Source organism: Heteronotia binoei, chromosome 10, assembly GCF_032191835.1.
Source record: "Heteronotia binoei isolate CCM8104 ecotype False Entrance Well chromosome 10, APGP_CSIRO_Hbin_v1, whole genome shotgun sequence".
In the NCBI taxonomy this organism is placed as follows: Eukaryota; Metazoa; Chordata; class Lepidosauria; order Squamata; family Gekkonidae; genus Heteronotia; species Heteronotia binoei.
Window position 1 is genome coordinate 88,542,070 of NC_083232.1, and position 23,091 is coordinate 88,565,160.

General features: G+C 45.1%; 1 protein-coding gene across 1 annotated transcript in view; it reads left to right on the plus strand.

The window, feature by feature from the left end:
* CNTNAP2 (contactin associated protein 2) overlaps positions 1-23,091 on the plus strand; it is a 1,690,081-nt gene that overhangs the window by 1,351,248 nt on the left and 315,742 nt on the right. Inside the window, exon 14 of the mRNA XM_060247763.1 lies at positions 7,682-7,838. Coding sequence (XP_060103746.1) covers positions 7,682-7,838 — 157 coding nt within the window. The remainder of the gene's footprint in view (positions 1-7,681; positions 7,839-23,091) is intronic.

Below are 23,091 nucleotides of genomic sequence, written 5' to 3' on the forward strand. Positions count from 1 at the left end.
ACCCTGGAGAGCCGCTGCCAGTCTGAGAAGACAATACTGACTTTGATGGACCAAGTGTCTGATTCAGTATAAGGCAGCTTCATATGTTCATGTTCATATTTTCATGTTCAGGATTGACTACATCAAGATTGTGTGGCCTAATATGCAAAGGACTTCCTGCTACAAAAAAAAAGCCATGGGTATGGTCACCACCATTTCATCATGCATCAAGTTACCCACAAGCTGCCCACTGTGTACCATGGCCATTAAGAAAAATTATCTAGCCTACACAATTTGTGTCCTGCAAAAACTGAATCTGGCCCAGCCCGTAGCTCTATCTGATGGTTTACTGCTGCCCAGTAAGAACATAAAAGAAGCCATGTTGTATCAGGCCAATGGCCCATCCAGTCCAACATTCTGTGTCACACAGTGGCCAAAACCCAGGTGCCATCAGGAGGTCCACCAGCAGGGCCAGAACTCCAGAAGCCCTCCCCCTGTTTCCTCCCTGGCACAAAGAATACAGAGCATCACTACCCCAGATATATTGTCCCAGCTATACATTGTGGCTAGTAATCAATGATGGGCCTCCACTTCATATGTTTATACGTAATATCTGGTGCTATTTGAGGCTTCAAAAATCGGAGACTTGACAAGCATGGGTATTGCGTGAATGCTTAAGTTTGTGGTCGTCAGAAAGCTTGCTGCTACATTTTGTTTGCTTACTTGTTTTCATTTGACTTGCAGTTTGTGAGACAGGTCTGAGGTTCAGAGAAGGGCTTGCATGCAAAATATAGGAAGGAGCATAGAGAAATAGCAGAACACCACCTGGAAAGTTGGATCAAACAATACATAGGTGCAAAGATAGTTGATCTTTCACACGATCTCCTGACCCATAGGGTTGTGTGACCCATAAAGGTAAAGGTAGTTCCCTGTGCAAGCACCAGTCATTTTCGACTTTGGGGTGATGTTGCTTTCACGTTTTCACAGCAGACTTTTTATGGGGTGGTTTGCCATTGCCTTCCCCAGTCATCTACACTTCTTGGACCAATAGCTAATAATGGACTAATCCAGGGAACCCCCATCTTAAGAACATAAGAACATAAGAGAAGCCATGTTAGATCAGGCCAATGGCCCATCCAGTCCAACATTGGCCTCAACATCTTGTTGAGCCTGCGGATGCCTTTGGGATTTTGAAGACAATGAGTAAGTGTTGCTACAAAATGGCTGCCCTGATCTGCCAGGCCAATCACAAAATGCTTGGAGATAGTAAGCCAAATATCCTCCCACAATGGAGGCAACTTTTTCTGCACATGAGCCTACAGAGGCAAAGGACAATCCTTCTTGGTTCTTCTGAAGCACATCCTACTTCAGTGAGAAAAGTCAGGTTTGTCTGTTTCCTTTGGGAAGAGATGGCTTTGATGAAGAAGAAAATGAGCACCAGGAAACCCATCACGGCGCCACCTTGGAGATTGCAGGACAAATTACTACTAATAATAATCGATAATAACAATAGTAATGAACTAATAGCTATATAGCTGCACCAAGGCGGTGAAACCACCCTCTCCTCTTTCAGTTGGCATGGGGGACTACATAACTTGTTCCCCACCAAACCAAATGCAGCCTTGGTATTAGGAGCATGGCTGACACTATTGATGCTATGCTGATATTGTCAAAACCACAGTGTTTGGCTGTTGGGCTGCAGTTGGTTCTGCGAGGGGCATGCTTATAGCTAGATCATACTCCATACTGATTCAGAACTTAAACTGTACCGGTGCAGGTTTCCATTTCCAACATACCTTCTGGCAGCCAGAAGCAACTGAAGGACAGAGGGCACAACCCTTGAGAGACTTGCAGATACTACAACTACAGTGAAAACTCTCTGTAGTAGTATCTCCTGCAATGTAATGTTTGGGATTGCCTTCAAATGGAAGGAGGAGTGGCCTACAATCTCCTTTCAAGAAGAAGAAGGAGAATGGGTTACCATCTCTTTTCACTCAGAGTGGCTTACAATCTCCTTTTGCTTCCTTTCCCCACAACAGACACCCTGCGAGGTATGCAGGGCTGAGAGAACTCTGACAGAACTGCTCTTGAGAGAACAGCTCTGAGAGGACGGTAGCTGAACCAAGGTCACTCAGCAGCTGCATGTGGAGGAGCGGGGAATCAAACCCACTTCTCCAGATTAGAGTCCACCACTTTTAACCACAACACCAAACTGGCTCTCTAAGCCAATCTGTAATCGGTCATAGACTGTGTCATCGGTCATAAACTGCACTCCATTCTGTTTGTAGTTACAGCTTCCCATCCACCCCGTCATCAGTACATCCAACTGCTAACTTTACTTTCATATGTTTAATCATTTGCTTTCATCTTCATCAATCATTTCTCCTTATAATCTCTCTTTTGATAAATGTAAGCAATTTTCTTCCCTTCTGGTGCAGTAATTAGCTGAGTTTGCAAGGGAAGCAAAGACAATGAGGAGTCAGAGACGCTGTGGGAGTAGGAGGCGGGGACAAGCTGAACCCTGGTTCATTAACAGGAAGGCAAGAAAGAAAGCCTAAGCTATACAGTACCGTGCAGGAGTTTATGAGTGCAGTGATGAAAGTGTGCTAGGTCTCAAAGTGGTCTATTTGGTCCAGCATCCTGCCTCACGCAGTGGCCAACCAGTTATTCTGGACAGCCAACAACAGGTCAAAAAGGGATTTTGAGTTAAAGCTTTACAAGTGAACAGTAGGGGGGTGGAACACACAAGGAAGGGCAGTCACCCAGCCAGCCCATGTTAGTCTCTGCTACAGATTATTTTTTTCCTATAAAGGTCACATCTGATGAAGGAAAATTCTTTAAGACTAGGACGGTTTCAGGGTTTGGTGAGCACAGGGAACATAAGGACATCAGAAGAGCCCTCCTGGATCAGGCCAGTGGTCCATCTAGTCCAGCATCCTATCTCACACAGTGGCCAACCAGTTCCTCCGGACAGCCAACAACAGGGCACAGAGGCCAAGGCCTTCTCCTGATGTTGCCTCTTGGCTCCGAGATTCAAAAGCTATTGCTTCTGACATGAAGGTTCCCTCAGCCTCCATGGCTAGTAGCCACTGATAAATTTATCCTCCATTAATCTTTCTAATCCCCCTTTAGAGCTGTTTATTCCTGCGGCCATCACTACATCCTCTGGCAGCGAATGCCACACTTTCATCACTCTCTGTGTAAAGTTGTATTTCCTTTTGTACATCCTGAACCTACTGCCCATCAGCTTCATGGAATGGCCTTGGGTTCTAGCATTTCGAGAGAATGAGAAAATGTCTCTATGCACAATTTTATAAAACTCTATCGTGCCCTCCTTAAGCCAGTTTGGTGTAGTGTAGTTTGGAGAGCCAGTTTGGTGTAGTGTAGTTTGGAGAGCCAGTTTGGTGTAGTGGTTAAGTGTGCGGACTCTTATCTGGGAGAACCGGGTTTGATTCCCCACTCCTCCACTTGCACCTGCTAGCATGGCCTTGGGTCAGCCATAGCTCTGGCAGAGGTTGTCCTTGAAAGGGCAGCTGCTGTGAGAGCCCTCTCCAGCCCCACCCACCTCACAGGCTGTCTGTTGTGGGGGAGGAAGGTAAAGGAGATTGTGAGCCGCTCTGAGACTCTTCGGAGTGGAGGGCGGGATATAAATCCAATATCTTCTTCTTCTTCTTCTTAATTGTCTCTTCAAAACTGAAAAGTCCCTGGCTCTTCAGCAAACAAAGGCCCTCCCATCTGCATTCCCCATCTTACAGTGATTAGTGCAGGTGTAGGCGAGTTGGAAAGACACATTTTCGCTATGTAGGGTTCTCAGGCTTTCTGATCACAGCCTTCCAGAATTTTGCCTGAAGAAGGACAATATGCACACTGGCAATTTCCAATAACCTTGGTGGTGGTGGTGGTGGTTGTCATGGTTGCGGTGGACATGGTCTTAGTGGTGGTGGTGGTAGTTGTCATAGTGGTTGGGGTGGTCATGGTCATCGTGGAAAGAGCCCTAAAGTCATAGCCTTCCAGGGATTTTTTTTTCTAGAAAAAGAGGTGCCAGAACTCTCAAGATGGAGATGAAGGAGAAACACAGGGATGCCCCACGTGAACTTTAAAACATTTTTTGAGAACGTTGTTTCCACAAAGAGGTTCTGGAACTCTGTTCCACCACGTTCCCCCAGGGGGGAAAAGCCCTGCAGCCACCTTATGGAGACTCCATAGGGTTTTCCAAAGCAAGACAAGTTCTAAATCACTACATCCTTATTAGCACTTGGGGTTTTTTGGCCACCGTGTGACACAGAGTGTTGGACTGGATGGGCCACTGGCCTGATACAACATGGCTTCTCTTATGTTCTTACATTCTTAAGTGTGTAGATCCTGCTTTAGATTCCAATCAAGCAGGTTTTTGTTGGATCTGCTACAGGTTATGTCAATTTAGGATCATGTTGGCCCATGGGTCTACTCTTATTGTAACACAGAATATAGATGGGATGGATAATAAATACAGATGTATAGACAAACAGACACGCTTAACCTCATCAGCGTCAATGGGCTTAAGCACACCAGATGCTGTGTCAAATTGTTTTATTTAATTTTAAAATGTGTATCTTGCTAAAATGTCTTTTAGAAGCCCTCGGGGCACCTTACAAAAGATAAAAACAACAGCAATAAAGCATGACATCAATAAAATTCAGTGTATTATGGGGAGATTGCTGTAGTAAAAAATCTATACCAGCCACCATATTTCCCATTAAAAATTGCCGACTGTTCTAAATAGAAATTAATCCCTGTGAGCTCCTCAAAATAGAATGGCCTTTACTAGACTCTTAATGGCCATAATTGAGTGGGCCCGAATGCTTCTTCCATAGAAGTCTTAGAATTAATTCCATATACCTTTGCTTGGAACTTGAACCTATCAACATAGGCCACGTTCCATGGCTACTGATGGTTTAATCCAACCAATTGAACACATCTCCTATAGCTCTGGCACTGCTCGGAAGTTACAATGAACACATGAATTGGCCTTATACTGAATCAGACTATTGGCCCATGAAGGTTAGGATTGTCTACTCAGACTGGCAGCAGCTCTCCAGAGTTCCAGACAAAGGTCTTTTGCCAGTTTGGTGTAGTGGTTAAGTGTGTGGACTCTTATCTAGGAGAACTGGGTTTGATTCCCCACTCCTCCACTTGCACCTGCTGGAATGGCCTTGGGCCAGCCATAGCTCTGGCAGAGGTTGTCCTTGAAAGGGCAGCTGCTGTGAGAGTTCTCTCAGCCCCACCCACCTCACAGGGTGTCTGTTGTGGGGGGAGAAGATATAGGAGATTGTGAGCCACTCTGAGTCTTTGATTCAGAGAGAAGGGCGGGGTATAAATCTGCAGTCTTCTTCTTCTCCTGCCTGTTCCTTTTAATTGGAGATGCCGGGGATTGAACCTGGGTCCTTCTGCATGCAAACCAGAGGCTCTTCCACTGAGCCAGAGCTCCTCCCCAGACAAATGCATGCACAATCTATCTGTCTTTATACATCTGCTGAGCAATGTTCCCCCTAAGCTGTGGAGTCTTGTGAGTAAAAATTCTACTTTATGAGCTACTAGCATTAAAGTTGTGCGCTACTGCATAAATTAGTTTGCCCTGGGACCATTTTTTGTGAGCTAAGAAAAAATGTATGAATCAGAGGATAAAAAAACGTGAGCTAGCTCACACTAACTCAGCTTAGAGGGAACACTGCTGCTGAGAAATTCTTACGTTACATTCAACACATGTACAGCTGAATGTATGATTGAAACTATGCCTTATCCAGGTAGTTGTCCACAGTTTCATTTATATAACATATCAGTTCTGTCTTACAAACAGGATATACATGCAGGATGCCCATGAGTTTTTTCTGGTGCACTGGGCTATAAATACCATTTGTTGATAGATGCCAACCTGTCCATATGGGAAGAAAGGGGTTGTAAGTAAGTATCTGTCATAAGTAGGAGCCCCATAGTGCAGAGTGGCAAGCTGCAGTCCAAACTCTGTTTATGACCTGAGTTTGATCCCAGCAGAAGCCGGATTCAGATAGCTGGCTCAAGATTGATTCAGCCTTTCATCTTTCCGAGACTGGTAAAACGAGTACCCAGCTTGCTGGGGTAAAGTGTAGGTGACTGGGGAGGGCAATGGCAAACCACCCCATAACAAAAAGTCTGCCAAGAAAACGTCATGATGTGACATCACTCCATGGATCAGTAATGACTTGGTGCTTGCACAGGGGACTACCTTCCTTTACCTACCCTTCAAATACACCTTGATTATTTTAACACAGGTGAAGAGGCCAAGTGTGCATCAGTGCAGCATGCTAAATTTGTGCAGATCACCTGGGTGTTGTAAATGGGGAATTGGACCGAAAGTCCCTGTTAGTGGTCCTCACAGTGACCCGCAACATCCCTTCCTCATTTCACCAAAAAAAAACAAACAAACACCCTCACGAAGTGATGCTCTTGGGTGAGATCAAGGAATGACTCGTGAGTGATTACTACTACCTGGTGTCTAACCAAGCATTTACTTGAGGTAGAACTGATTATTTAATCCTTAATTCAGGCCAAAAACAGACACTTTTGATGAACAATTATAGGTATAACCCTACCAGCATCTGCACAGCGGGAATTTGGATCTTCAACACATTGCATAATATTAATCTCAAAACCTTGGGTCCTACAGACCTACAGGTCCCTATATCCCAACATAACTTAATTAGAGATCATCCGCATCTTCATTCTTCTTAGTGACCACTATTCTCCTGATATTGGCCTGCGTATAACAGCAATCATTTTATACCCTACAACCTGACTCCCTAAGAGACATTCTAGTGCTGCAATGGTTTAAGTAAATACTCCTGATTACCTGTACAACCAAGAGCAAATTGAAAAGGCACAGTGCAGTATCATACCATGACACTTGAATTTAAATATATAGATTTCTGATCTATTCCCCTTCTTTCAACTGGGGGCTGGTTCCTACATTATAATAACTTTCGGAAGATGGATTACTGTAGCTCCATGAAAAGCTGAGCAGTGATAGGCACAATACGAGATCTGCAATCTTGCATGCATTCTCTCCTGCACCATTACACTACTCAGGGGTGGAATTCTAGCAGGAGCTCCTTTGCATATTAGGCCACACACCTCCGAGAGGTTACAGGGCTCTTTTTTGTAAGCTCTTGGAGGATTGGCTACATCAGGGGGTGTGGCCTAATATGCAAAGGAGCCCCTGCTAGAATTCCACCCCTGACGCTACTTATGAGAGTTGACCACTTGTGCAAACAGGCACTGAGTACGTTGCTCTGTAAAACCGTGCTTGCCTTAATCACTAACAGAGTTGTAAAAAAAAAAAAAGCCATGCAATCCAATGCTGGTGTTCGAGAGCATTGTTCCCTGCTTCCAGTCTTGGCACAGCATTAGTTCTTTTTAAAAAATGGTCCTCTGATTCTTAGGAATTTGAAATATGCTGCCAGCTGTAGCCATTAATAATAAAGTATCAAATTCCAAAGAAATATGTGTACAAAGCGTGCAATAACTATTTATGACTCTATCCTTTTTAATTGTGTTCATCTTTTATCGATGCCTTTTTTTTCCTCCCCAGATAGACCAAATGGCAGCTAAGATATAGTGCGATGCCTCAGAATGCTGGGACCTCTGTTGTCTCCAGCATAACTCATTCTGCGTTCCTTTTTCTTTACAGAGGGCAATCCGTACACCTGGTGGATTGGGAAATCCAACGAAAAGCACTACTACTGGGGCGGCTCTGGGCCAGGCATCCAAAAGTGCGCCTGCGGCATTGAACGGAACTGCACCGATTCCAAATACTACTGCAACTGTGACGCCGATCATAAACAGTGGTAAGTGCGAGTTGTCAAACTTGTCTCGCCCTCCTTCCTCCCCAGTATTTTAACTGCACTAGAATGTCTCTTAGAGAGTCAAGTTCTAGGGTAAAAATCTGTCGTTCTCATTTTAAGCTCTGGTTTTGACCTGTTTTAACGATGTTTTGTGTTGGTTTTTATTAAATACTGAGTTCGATGCATAGATGTTCAAAACAGGAACATGCTTGATTGAGAACTGCGTACTAAGATAAAATGGCAGGGCCGCAACCCCGCTTATAGGCGTGCATAAAAACCGCACCCCAGATTCCCATACCAAATCACGGCAGTCAAGCTTCACGTCAGAATTGGTTCCTATTTAAAGTCCAGATCACGTAATATATCCCAGAGTCACTAGTGTTCCCGCAGTAGCCTGGGCACGTGAAATCCACCTGCCAAAAATAAAGTCCAGTACATAACAGTTTTAATGACTTTTATTATTTATATTTGTTTGAAATTTGTTAAATTTGGTGGATTTATGGGCACAGAAAGCAGGGTAAAAGTCGCGTTCGTAAGAACAATATAATATAAACCATCAGTCTCTCATAAAACTAAAATGCAAGGTCACCCTATATGCCTGGTTGGCTCTAGATAGGCAAAAGAAAACAAGAAGATTATATGACTCTTTTAAAAAAGAAGACTGAAAATTTATACCCCGCCCTTCTCTCTGAATCAGAGACTCAGAGCGGTTTAAAATCTTCTGTATCTTCTTCCCCCACAACAGATACCCTGTGAGGCGGGTGGGGCTGAGAGGTCTCTCACAGCAGCTGCCCTTTCAAGGACAACTCCTGCGAGAGCTATGGCTAACCCAACACCATTCCAGCAGTTGTAAGTGGAAGAGTGGGGAATCAAACCTGGTTCTCCCAGATAAGAATGTGCCTATGGGATTTGTTTCCACTGGATGTGGTCACAGCTTCCAGCTCAGAGGGCTTTCTTGACAATTCCACAAAGGGTTTATTAACATCGACTAGTACTAACCAGCATAGGTAAATGGAACCCTCATGTTCAAAAGCAGTGTACCTCTAGCTGCTGGGTATTGAGAACAGAAAAACCAACATCCTGGGATCACAGTTCATATTACAGGCAATACAAAAAACAAACACTGTGAAGTACTGGCTAACAATGTTTAGTAAAAACTGGAGAGCCAGTTTGGTGTAGTGGTTAAGTGTGCAGACTCTTATCTGGGAGAACCGGGTTTGATTCCCCACTCTTCCACTTACAACTGCTGGAATGGTGTTGGGTTAGCCATAGCTCTCGCAGGGGTTGTCCTTGAAAGGGCAGCTGCTGTGAGAGACCTCTCAGCCCCACCTACCTCACAGGGTATCTGTTGTGGGGGAAGAAGGTACAGAAGATTTTAAACCGCTCTGAGTCTCTGATTCAAAGAGAAGGGCGGGGTATAAATCTTCAGTCTTCTTTTTTAAAAGAGTCATATAATCTTTTTGTACTCATAAAGCAGTACAACATTACAATATTACAAGAAAGGTCCATCCAGTAAGTGCCCAATTATAGACTCGTTTCAGCAAAACACTTCCTCATGAGTATTCCTGTTTCCTTCAGAATTATCAGCCTCTTGTTAAAATTCAGTGTTAATGCTCTCTGCAACACCTGTAGTTTCTTCAAAATCTCTCATCCTCTCAGTACCACTTAAGTGTTTATATCTGTATTAGGAGCTTAAGCCAGTTCTGAACATCTTCTTTAACCAGATGCCTTCTGGATTTAGCTGGCAAAATGCTCTCTACAATATTTACATTAGGAGCAAGCTATTCCTTTTGATGGCAAAATGCTCTCAATTCATATATTAATTTAGGAGCAAGCCAGTCCTGAACGCCTTCTCTTACCAGATGCACAAGCCTTCTGGATATTGCTGGCTAAATGATCTCTGCAATTTTTATTCGGAGCAAGCCATTCCTGATTGATGGCAAATTGCTCTCAATGCCACTTCAGTGTATAGTGACTAGCGAGCCAGTCCTGCACCTATTCTCAAACCACATGCAAAAGGCTTCTGAATAATGCAGGGAAATGCTCTCACCCTGGGAACAGGTAGCTAGTTTCTAGTCTGCTGTATACCCAAGAGGATACATTCCATTGCCTTCATCTATGTGTCTGTCCAAATGTTCCAGCCACTGCTTCTTGATTTCCCATATTGTGTGAGTACGTGTTTTTAAGGACATAAGAGAAGCCATGTTGGATCAGGCCAATGGCCCATCCAGTCCAACACTCTGTGTCACACAGTGGCCAGAAAAATTATACACACACACACACACTGTGGCTAATAGCCACTGATGGACCTCTGCTGCATATTCTTATCTAACCCCTTCTTGAAGCTGGCTATGCTTGTAGCCGCCACCACCTCCTGTGGCAGTGAATTCCACATGTTAATCACCCTTTGGGTGAAGAAGTACCTCCTTTTATTCGTTCTAACCCGACTGCTCAGCAATTTCATTGAATGCCCATGAGTTCTTGTATTGTGAGAAAGGGAGAAAAGTACTTCTTTCTCTACCTTCTCCATCCCATGCATAATCTTGTAAACCTCTATCATGTCACCCTGCAGTCGACGTTTCTCCAAGCTGAAGAGCCCCAAGCATTTTAACCTTTCTTCATAGGGAAAGTGTTCCAAACCTTTAATCATTCTAGTTGCCCTTTTCTGCACTTTTTCCAACGCTATAATATCCTTTTTGAGGTGCGGTGACCAGAATTGCACAACAGTATTCCAAATGAGACCGCACCATCGATTTATACAGGGGCATTATGATACTGGCTGATTTGTTTTCAATTCCCTTCCTAATAATTCCCAGCATGGCGTTGGCCTTTTTTATTGCAATCACACACTGTCTTGACATTTTCAGTGAGTTATCTACCACGACCCCAAGATCTCTCTCTTGGTCAGTCTCTGCCAGTTCACACCCCATCAACTTGTATTTGTAGCTGAGATTCTTGGCCCCAATGTGCATTACTTTGCACTTGGCCACATTGAACCTCATCTGCCACGTTGACGCCCACTCACCCAGCCTCAACAGATCCCTTTGGAGTTCCTCACAATCCTCTCTGGTTCTCACCACCCTGAACAATTTAGTGTCATCTGCAAACTTGGCCACTTCACTGCTTACTCTCAACTCCAAATCATTTATGAACAAGTTAAAGAGCATGGGACCCAGTACTGAGCCCTGCGGCACTCCACTGCTTACCGTCCTCCACTGCGAAGACTGCCCATTTATACTCACTCTCTGCTTCCTATTAATTAGCCAGTTTTTGATCCACAAGAGGACCTGTCCTTTTACTCCATGACTCTCGAGCTTTCTAAGGAGCCTTTGATGAGGAACTTCATCAAAAGCTTTCTGGAAGTCAAGGTAAACAATATATTTCGGGTCTCCTTTGTCCACATGTTTGTTTACCCCCTTCAAAGAAATGTAACAGGTTAGTGAGGCAAGATCTCCCCTTACAGAATCCATGCTGAGTCTTCCTCAATAACTCGTGTTCATCAATGTGCCTACTCATTCTGTCCTCGATAATGGTTTCTACCATTTTTATATCGAACTTTAATCGCTGGTCTGGAAGAAACGCAGTTTTGTACACAAGAGATCCATCGCTGAAAGAGTCATTGCATTCATCTCTGGTGATTATACAAATATGCGATCATCGCTTTTGAAAGGCTCGATAATGACATTTTTTGTATTTTTATTAGCATTTTTTCATGGTTGTAATCTGCCTGCTGATGTTTGGATCAATAGCGGCAGGCTGACAATTAGAATTAAGACATTAATTCATGGTGTTATTAGGGACTGTCGAACGACCAAAAGTGCACAATGCATCTGGAATGGAACAGGTCATTAGCCGGGCAATCCTGAGCAGAGTTACAGCCTTCGAAGTCCATTGAAGTCAATGGATACAGAACAGGGTCACTGTACTGAGGATTGCACTGTTAGAACATGGATTAATAGGAAGCAAGGGTGAAAGAGCGAGAGGCCTTTTTCAAGGCAGTGTTCAGGTGATCAGAGAGCAAGCAGAAAAGCAAAGAGTCATAGCAAGCCTGGGAAGTGTTGGGTAGCACAGTTGAAAAGTGCTCTGCAGCAGAAGAAAATATTTTCCCTTCTCCCCCAAAACAGTAAGAAGTCTTCTTCCCAAGTGTAATGTATTGAGCCTGGAGACGCTCAACCACAAACATTCTTTATTAGAGAGCACATTACAAGACAACGTGGCGGGGCCAGGTCCCCACTTATATCCTATTACCTGGAACAACCCACTTCCTTGGCAGATCCAATGCTGCCCGGTTAAAGTTCCCACCATAGAACTTAATTGGCGGTCCCCCTCAGTCCCTTACAGTCAGGTGACCCGCGATTTCCCGTGGCTCACCTCAGAACGCGTAGTTGCGCTGTGTTGGAAATTCTGGGACTGAAATGCAAGACACAACACCAAGCCTCCAATATACCTGATGTTGTTGGCTTTCTTTGTTCTCTTACTTGGCGCTAGAGTGGCCAGTTTTGGGGGATTTCCTGCTATTACAGTTGATCTCCAGATGAGCAAGATCAGTTTTCCCCACGCTCTTAAAACCTTCACTTGTTCGTTTAGATCGGGAGTGGCCAAACTTGCTTTAACGTAAGAGCCACGTGGAATAAACGTCAGATGTTTGAGAGCTGCCAAGACATGAACGTCAGATATTTGAGGGAGGGAAGGAAGGAAGATGGGGGAGGGGAAAGGGAGGTGGAGGTTGAAAGCAGCAACTTTAAATGCATTCTCCATGCTGCCAGCTGGCTTGGCTTGGAAAAGTGCTTTAAAGAGACAAATTCCTTCTCCAAGCTGGCCAATGGAGCGGTAGTGGGCTCCGTGATCCCGCACACAGAGTTGCTGTGACGGATAGCTAGCAATACCATGTTGTTTCCCAGAGCTGGTGTGGCCATGAGTATTTTTCCTTTCCTTCCTGAACCCTGGCAGCAGAATGGCAAAAAGCCAGGGCTTTTTTTGAGCAGGAACGCACAGGAACGCAGTTCCGGCTGGCTTGATGTCAGGGTGTGGCCTAATATGCAAAGGAGTTCCTGTTGGGCTTTTTCTACCAAAAAAGCCTATGTGAAAGCATGGTGATGTAAGGGATGTGGCCTAATATACAAATGAGTTCCTGCTGGGCTTTTTCTACCAAAAAAAAAAAAGCCCTGTAAAAAGACATTGGTTAGCTGACACAAATTACTGTGACTGATGAAGGATCTGAGCCAAGGAACCCCTGAGGTCGTGGCAGTCTCTAGAGCGCAGTTATGCTTGCTCTTGGCCGCCAACAGCCCTCAAGGGGCAGTGGACAACCAGCAAATGTCCCTGCGAGTTAAATGGGCCAGTCTGCCTCTGGACCCAAGATCACTCAAAGATCTTCTATGGCAGAGCGGGAATTCAAAACTGGGTCTTCCAGATTCCAGTCCAGCCATAAGACTGCATTGGCTCTCACTTTGAACAAAGCCTGGAAATAAACTGGTAAGCTGTGCAACGTAACTTAGCTGACATTCATCGTCTTATGCATACTTTGCCTTTTGCACCCTGGATTATATGCGTGATAGGGCAACCTAGGGTTGCCATTTGCCAGGTACAGTTTAAGAAATATCTGGGGACTTTGGGGCATAGCCAGGAGACACTGGGGGGTGGAGCCAAGAGCAAGGTTGTGACAAGCATCATTGAACTCCAAAGGGAGTTCTGGCCATCACATTTAAAGGGACGGCACACCTTTTAAATGCCTTCCCTCCACTAGAAATAATGAAGGATGGAGCACCTTCTTTTGGGACTCATAGAATTGGACCCCCTGGCCCAATCTTTTTTTAAACGTGGAGCGTATTTTGAGGACGGGCATCAGATGATATGCAGAAAATGTGGTGCTTCTATGTCAAGAACAGCCTCTCCCCAGAGCTTCAGATACCTGATGATCAATTCTCCATTAAACCCTATGGGAACTAATCTCCATAGGGAACAATAGAATGCCCAGCGGACATTTCTTCCCCCTCCCCCGCCCACTTTCTGATGACCCTGAAGCGGGGGGAGAGCCCTCAAACTGCAGGATCCCCTGAGCCCACCTAGGGATTGGCAACCCTAGGGCAGCCTGAATGGCAGACCTCACACTGGTCTGGCTGCAGGACTTTGGCCTTCTTTTGTGACATGCATGGCCAGCCCGATGCCCGGGGTGCCCTAGGCAGACTTGCTGCCTGCTGCCCCCCCCCCAAAGCGCTCCCCACGGCCTCCTCCCCTGTGGCTCCACATCCCCTCCCCTCGCCCCCGCGCGGTGTCCCCCCACCCCCCTCAGTGCTCCGCTCTCTCGCTCCCTTCCCCCTGCTCACCAGCTAAAAGTAAGCTTTGCCGGCTTCGCAGCCCATGCCTGCACATTTTGTTAAGAGACAAAACGTGCAGGTGTGAGCTGCGAAGCCGGCAAAGCTTACTTTTAGCTGGCAAGCAGGGGAAAGGGAGCGAGCGAAGCACCGCCGTTTTTAGTGACGGCGGGCAGGCGAGCGGAGCACCGGGGGGGTGGGGCAGGCGGCGGCAGCCCGGAGGGGGCTAGCAGCGGTGGCAAGAGGGAGGGAAGCAAGCTAAGCGCTTGCCTGGGGCATTGAGGGGGGAGAGAGCCCAATTTGCCGCCCCCACCTCTCGGCACCCTAGGCAACCATCTAGTTTGCCTAGTGGGCGAGCCGGCCCTGGTGACCTGTGAGAAGTTTTGCTCATAAAAATTACTTCATTTCCTGTGTCTCTGTTCTTTTCCTTTCTAGTCTGGTGTTTCCCCACCCCCACCCCTGCACACGTGATACTAGGACAGCCGGCATTAATAAGGAAAGCAATCCTCAATGCTCTGTTGAATCCAAAGTAGTTGCTTCGATATTTTTACAGGCTCTGGAAACGATGTCCTTGTTCATTTGCCGTCTAATTCCCAATATTCCTACCACCCTGAATATTTCATTGCAAAGATATCCTCTGCAACATATTGAAACTTTAAATGTCAAAATTATTTTTGTTATGAAATAACCCGATGCTTTGCTACACAGGGCAAACCTTTGAAATGAAGCAATGGGACATAAAATTATGTATTTTCATATTTAGCTTGCAGTGTGTCATAGTAAGAACGATTTCCCCCCATCCTTCTAATTTCAGAAATCCCATTTTAATGGCACATGCTTGAGTCTTTGCAATTTCAGCTTTGCATTATTTAGTCGATGCCGTTTTTTATTTTATTTTTTAAATTTCAGCAAATAAGGCTTTCAGGTGTGCGGCACTTCATCCCGTCGCTACAGAGACAGACCTGCTGCCGCTGACAGAAAATCAAAATCTTCTTCCCCCGTAGTAAAAAATAAACTCAATAATTTACAACTTGCTGCTCTTCATTATCCCAAATCTGGCCTCCTGAGACAGGGCACCTCAGCTGGTGATGTTTACATGTTTGTTGAACAACGAGACCATGATAGGGTTGCCAAGTCTAACTCAAATAATATCTGGGGACTTTGGGGGTGGGGCCAGGAGATTTTGGGGGTGGAGTCAGGAGACTTTCCCTAAAAATAAATAAATAAAAACAAAGCAGTGCAGTTCCCCTGAATACAGTCTTCATTTCCTCACCCAAGCAGTTGCAAATCATCTCTCTCTCTCTCTCACACACACACACACGCACAGAGAGAGAGAGAGAGAGAAGCAAAAATAAAACAGTTTGCAATTCCACACTTGTGTGGTCTCACTGGGGCAATTTACTCACAAGTTGCTGAACTTCCAATAAAAGAGAGCCAGTTTGGTGTTGTGGTTGAGTGTGCGGACTCTTATCTGGAAGAACTGGGTTTAATTCCGCACTCCTCCACTTGCACCTGCTGGAATGGCCTTGGGTCAGCCATAGCTCTCACAGAAGTTGTCCTTGAAAGGGCAGCTGCTGTGAGAGTCCTATCAGCCCCACCCACCTCACAGGATATCTGTTGTGAGGGAGGAAGATAAAAGAGATTGTGAGCTGCTTTAAGACTCTGAGATTCAGAATGGAGGAAAGGAAAGGTCCCCTGTGCAAGCACCGGTCATTTCTGACTCTGGGGTGACATTGCTTTCACAACGTTTTCACAGCAGACTTTTTACAGGATAGTTTGCCATTGCCTTCCCCAGTCATCTACACTTTCTCCCCAGCAAGCTGGGTACTCATTTTACCGACCTCAGAAGGATAAAAGGCTGAGTCAACCTTAAGCCGACTACCTGAAAACCCAGCTTCCACCGGGGATCAAACTCAGGTCATGAGCAGAGCTTAGGACTGCAGTACTGCAGCTTGAACACTTTGTGCCATGGAGTGGAGGGCGGGATATAAATCCAATATCTTCTTCTTCTTCAATAACACAGGGAAACCAAAGGTTCAAGTTTACCCTTTACTATGCAAACGACCTCTGGAAAGCTTGTACAACAAGCAGAGGGTCTGGGCTGCTTTCACAGCTACTGGGAGTGGCCACATTGTTCCGCCTGCTTATCCCGCCCTCATTCAGCCTTAAAGACGCAGACACACCATCCAAAAAGGAAGCCTTTGCAAGCTTTCTCCTAGCGTTTTGAAGGGGAAAGGCACATGGTAGCTGTGGGGGCTGTGGGCAGGAAGGAGCCTGGGAAAGCAGGAGAACCCCCACTGGGACCTGGGAATTGGCAAGCCTAGACTATGAATGACCTGATCATTTGCAGTAGTAACCGCACAAAGGAAGTGGCCATGCAGCCTCTCCCTCTTTGTTACTAGTGATGTTCCACAACAGGGGAGGCAGAGTTTACGGGGCCACTTCCTCCTCACGGTTGCTACCTCATCTGATCAGACGATTGTGTAGAGGTAGGGGGTGGAGCCAGTGCTCTTGCTCCTCCTCTTCCTCCCTGCTTGCTCCGTAAATGCTTGAGGCTGATGTGTGTCTTGGGCGAGGACATCTAACGCCAACTTGTTGAACTTCCTGTGTCACAGGTAGTGAGGCCAGGTTCCCCGGCTCCTGTTTTCTCCACTTGCACCTGCTAGCATGGCCTTGGGTCAGCCATAGCCCTGGCAGAGGTTGTCCTTGAAAGGGCAGCTGCTGTGAGAGCCCTCTCCAGTCCCACCCACCTCACAGGGTGTCTGTTGTGGGGGAGGAAGGGAAAGGAGATTGTGAGCCGCTCTGAGACTCTTCGGAGTGGAGGGCGGGATATAAATCCAATATCTTCTTCTTTTCTGCCACGGATCTGGTGGCCGACAAAATAATAATAATTTTAAAAATTGCTGTTGGCATGACAGCATTATGCCATTTCTGAGGAGAGTCCAGAAGTTATGTCAGTCTGCTCTAGGAATTGCCACAATGGCGGGCAACCTGGAAAGCCTACACTGTGATGAATGCTCCTTCATCCCTGGATTTTCAAGAGGAGAGTTTGCTGTTATGGAAGAAAGAGGAAATCCAATTAATACCTACAGGAAGAGAATTGCTGTAAACCTAGGAAGCAGCCTATGACCGTTTTCGCACACAGCTCACCTCTCAGTCACAATCCTGTTCCCTCCGCAGCGTCTGGTCGGATTTCCCACCATCTGCGCCGAAGTTACAGGAAGTGCCGCAGCTTTTGCGTAGCAAACGTAAACCGCTAAAACCCAGTTTACATTTGCTACGCAAAAGCCACGGCACTTCCTGTAACTCCGGCACAGATGGTGGGAAATCCGACAGACGCTGCGGAGGGAACAGGATTGTGACTGCGAGGTAAGCTGTGTGCGAAAACGGTCTATGATTAGGGGATCTAGGGAAATGAGATGTTTGATGTCAGTCTTCTCTAAAAATCGCTAGAAATTCTATCGCTCCCCTAACTTAGTTATATGCCCTTTTTTCATGCCTTCAGCCCCTCATTGAACAGGAAATACTGACCTCCTATTTTGACTTAGAACCGTATAGATTCTAGTGTAGTTTATGCATATTCATATGGATACCAGTGCATGTTTTTCTTTGGGGGGGGGGGGGGGATCTAGGATTTTATTTGTTGACTTTAAACTTTGAGGTTTTTAATTGTGACTTTTCGGTTGTGAGGAAAAGCAGGATATAAATAATTAAATAAGAAAATGAGTGCACTGTCCTTTTTTCCAGGACGATTGCAGAAGCAGCTGTGTTCTGAAGCTCTTTCTGTCCCGAGCTGTGTTGTTAATAACTGACAGGCAGCTAGCTCAGTGCTTACAGCACAGGGGTGGTATGTTACCTATATCCAGTCCCCAGGGCTTTTTTTGTAGCAGGAACTCCTTTGCCTATTAGGCCGCACACCCCTGATGTAGCCAATCCTCCAAGAGTTTACAGTAGACCCTGTAATAAGAGCTCTGTAAGCTTTTGGAGGATTGGCTACATCAGGGGTGTATGGCCTAATAGGAGAATGAGTTCCTGCTACAAAAAAAAAAACAACCCTACCAGTCCCTAACAACAACCTGGCTGCCACATTTTGGCATAATGAAAGGCTCCGAACAATTTTCAGAGGTGATCCTCTGTAGAGACCATGACAGTATTCTAACTAGGATGTGACCAGAGCACTGATCACCATGGCCAAATCATGCATCTCAAGAAATGGCCTTAGCTTTGTAGCAGTGACAGAACTTATTTAATATGAGCTCACTATGGTTGCAAAGTGCATTCTGGTGAGCAGCGGGGAAGGAGGGAGGGTGGAATGGGAACCCATGATGCAATTACATCATTTCCAGCTGTGTAAGAAGTGACATCACTGCAACATAGAGTTTTGGGGAAATCCTTGAGTGTCCCATGACATGGTGACATCACATCCAGCAGCACATGGGACGCTGTGTCGGCGAGTCTCCAAGCCTCCCTGTTCCCATCTCCCAGGGGTTGCCGGCTGTAGCGGTAGTCCACATAGTGTGATTACTGCTTTGTTCTACAGCTTTGTTCTATTGCTTCAGACCAACACGGCTGCCCACTTGGATCTTTGATTAACTTTGTTTGAGTACTTATTCCTTTTTGAAGAACCTTCAAAACCCCTTTGTCAGTTATGCACAAAAAAAGCTCTCCCCTCCTTTTCTGCTTTCGGTAGGACTTCAAAACTATAATTTGATATTGAGGCACTGCCACCTTCATAAACCATGAAATCACATCTGAAGCTCTAAAATGAAATACGGTGTTTAACTAGGGATTATCCTTCCATATCCATTCAGACAGAAACGGTACCTTATTCTATATTTATTGCATATTAGTGATGTTGCTTGAGTGCATCACGATTTGAAGCCCTCTCCAGTGTCACTCAGGCTTCTGGGACAAATGAGATGGCTTGCAGTATCTCGAGGGGTTGCATCTGGGAGGCAGACGGAGCTGGAGTGGGGGGGGATAATGAATAAACATCACCAGGTCATGCATTTACACAAAAATTCCATTTAACTTCTAGAGAAATTTCACCAAAACTTTTTCTTGTGATTCAACTTTTTACTCTGCTTTTAAAAGAAGCGATGCAGCACCTATTCAATTAATTCCGAGGTTCGGTTTGACCAATTCAGATGGGTTGTTGATTAATTAGGCCATATGTTTTTCAAAACCATGGGGGAGAATTTGTGCGCTGTGGCACATTTGTGACCATATAAAAACAAAGTGCGCATTCTTTCTTCATAAGTGTTACTTCTACAGCTGTGTGCAAATGTAATTAATCACGTAGGATTTATTTCAGGTGATAGATTTGTCCTTTATCTCCTTTTTGCTACTGAATATGGTTCCCATAACCTTCATCCCACTAATTTTGTTCATGTTCTTCCTTGATTATTCACAATTACAATGCAATCCTTAAAAAGAGTTCTGTGGTCAGAGAAAGTGGAGGAGGGAGAAGCTCAAACTGAAGTCCATATCAGGTTTCTTGCTTCCCCTTGCCAAACCCCTCCAGGACAGGATCTGATCTGAAATGGTTCCCACTGAGCTCCCCTCTCAAAACAGCGTGGCTGGAAAATGGGTGACTGAAATTACTTTTGGTGAGCATAGGCTACGAGCAGACCAGTAGATCACATTGGGTTCTCAGAGCAAGCCTAGCGAACTTGCTGATTCTGAGTGACTCCAGTTTTAAAATATGATTCATTTTCACAATACTGTGGCTGTCATCTAAGTAAATCCATTTTAATCAGATCCCATTCTGAAAGAGCTGTGGGCTGTGGCACCCTTCTTTGAGCACTCTTCATCACTGAGTGTACCACAGTGAATTAAAAAGGACTTCACATTTAACTGTGCTGTAACTTTCCCCTCATTAGTGATGATACTTATTTATGTAGCTCTTTCAAGTGTCTCACACATATGTTCTTCACATATGTTAACTTGCAGGAATACCTAAAGGCATGTATGGATGGAAGAGCTCTCCTCAAAGGCTTTGCCTGTGTGCCAGCCTGAATAAAGGCATATTCTGCCTCCTTGGTGAGGTGTGATATGAAAGAAGAAGACATTGGATTTATATTCTGCCCTCCATTCAGAGTCTCAAAGAGGTTCACAATCTCCTTTATCTTTCTCCCCCACAACAAACACCCTGTGAGGTAGATGGGGCTGAGAGAGCTCTCCCAGAAGCTGCCCTTTCAAGGACAACATCTGTGATAGCTATGGCTGACCCAAGGCCATTCCAGCAGCTGCAAGTGGAGGAGTGGGGAATCAAGCCCAGTTCCCTAGGCTGGACTCAGTGGCCCTGTTCGGAGATATTTACACAAAAATTCAATTTAGCCTCTTGAGAAGTTTCACCAAAACTTTTTTTGTGATCCACAAAATCCTTGTAAGATCAGCTTTAGAGAACAGCCATTTTGGTCTGCAGTAGACTATTCTGCTTGCTAGATTCAAGTCCACTGACACCTTAGAGACCAAAAAGAGTTTCAGGGTATGAGCTTTCGAGAGTCAAAGTTCTCTTGGTCAGACACAAATGGAGTAGAAATGTCTGCTGAAGGGAGCTTTGACTCTTGAAGACTTAATATCCTCAAACTCTTGTTGATCTCTAAGGGGTTAGTGGTGATGAATCTAACTGTAAGATAAAGGTCGTCCCCTGTGCAAGAGCCTAATTGTTACCAACTCAAGGGGTGATGTCACATCAGGATGTTTTCTTGGCAGACTTTTATGGGGTGGTTTGCCATTGTTTCCTCAGTCGTCTACACTTTCCCCCCAGCAAGCTGGGTACTCATTTTACCAACCTCAGAAGCATGGAAGACTGAGTCAACCTTGAGCTGGCTACCTGAACCCAGCTCGGGTCATGAGCAGAGCTTGGATTGCAGTGCTGCAGTTTACCACTCTGTGCCACGGGGCTCTTACTGTGAGATAAGCCATTGTTACTACATGGCGGAGGGGAATGAAGCAGGGTGGTTTGCATAAGGCCAACTTAGTGAGCTCCTGGCAAAGGTGACATTTGAACCAGAAACTTCTTAGGACATAATTCGGTATCCTGAATCTACTCGGGCAACTGAATGAAGATGCTGAGTGAATTGCACCATTTCAGACTGCAGGCGAGGGATTATGTTTTCCCATGGTCCTCCATGTTAATTATGCCTTTTGAATGATTCCTTCTCTGATGTAACTAAGAAGGTGGCAAAGTTCTTACAACTTGCACCAGGGGCAGCTTCAGGAATAACTGAGGATATTATCTAATTGTTCTGTCATACATTCTTATTTTTTTCCTTTTTGTATCTTGTTCATCTTAATTGTTACATGCCAATAAAGGCTGATTGCTTGATTCATTCCCAGGAAATGGGAAACTAGCACAGCATATGAAAGGTTAGACTCAAACCATTCACTGTTGTGCTTTTTAAAAAAAAAAAAAAAACTTGCAGAGGGCATTGGCTTATTTCACTATTTATGTCCAGCCTTTTCTTTGGTTGTTCAAGGGAGTTTACAATTCTAAAAAAATAAACACATAAATTATAGCAAAACCCCATTTACCTCCCTCCTTAAGAAAATGCCTGCAGCCTAAGCCCCGTCAAAAAGCCCTCAGAATCAAAATGGCCCTCTAAAAACATCTAAAGCTAGTGCCCCCCTCACCTTCTCAGGGACCTTATTGTCAAGTTCCCAATATTCCTTCAATAAAGATGACTCTTCGTGGAATTGGATAAGCATTTATTGTTGCCAAGCAGTGTCAAAAGTACAACACAATGGTACAGGCTCAGATTATATACCCTTGCAATAGGCGTTAAAAGCGCACCTGAATTTAGGGTGTGAAGACAGTTCAAATTTAGTGGCTACAGGTCACACACTACATTCACTACGAAGCTTTCAACTACACATCCTAGGGAATGAGCAACAATCTTGGTACCAAGATAATTACCAGGTCCAAGGAGGCCAAGTGGGTTAAATTTTGGTTCTGCGACAGACTAAGCATTGCTACTCACACATTCCAGAATCTACATCAAAGAAACCCAGAGAAAACAAGAAACAGAGATAACTAAAGGGGACAACACTTATTTCATAAGGTGTGTATGTGTTAGGTGCCATCAACTTGGAATTGAGTTATGATGACCTCAAGAGGGTTTTTGAGGCAAGACACAAATGGAGGTAGTTTGCCATTGCCTGCCTCTGCCTAGTGACCCTTGTCTTTCTTGGTGGCCTCCCATGCAAATACTGACAACGGCTGAACCTTCTTAGCTTCTGGAATTTGATAAGATCTGGCTAGCCCGGGCCATTCCGCAGCATGGGAGCCACTATAGAAAAAGAATGGGCTCTAGTAGCTGCTAAGTGGGCTACCTTAAGAAGAAGTAGAAACTGGCAACCAGAAGTCACCACATTAGACTCCACCCTCTACATTCCAAAGCAACACAGCCTGTTCCATTCAAGTGTCTACCACTTTGTTCTGCGGTATCTTTTGATCTTCTCTCCAACCCTTTGCTGCACTAGCTCATGACCACTTGACAAGTGACGTTAGTTTGAAGCACACCAGCAAATCAACATCTGCTGTCCGCCCACCAGCCACCATGGCCTATACACCAGTAAGGCAGAGGAAAGCCAATTCCAGTGTTTCTTCTTCAGTTATGTCCATGAGGCAGTGGTTTACCAAGACTCCAAATCCTTGAGGGGTGAAAAGATACTTTCGCCATATAAAACCCTGGCAGAAATTTCTCAGATTCTCCCTGGAGTCCCTTTCACTTCTAAATCTATACATTTGCAGGCTGAAACATGAGCCAAGAGAAGAGTGGAATCCAGCAAAGACAATGACGCAAAACAGAAATACCCCAAAAGTTGCGGTTGTGTGACAGACCTTGATGAAGTGCCTAAAAACTCCAGGCTAGAACGCTATATTCCAACAATGAATTCAAAGCCTTGTGGTGAAAAATGTCTGACTCTTAATGGAC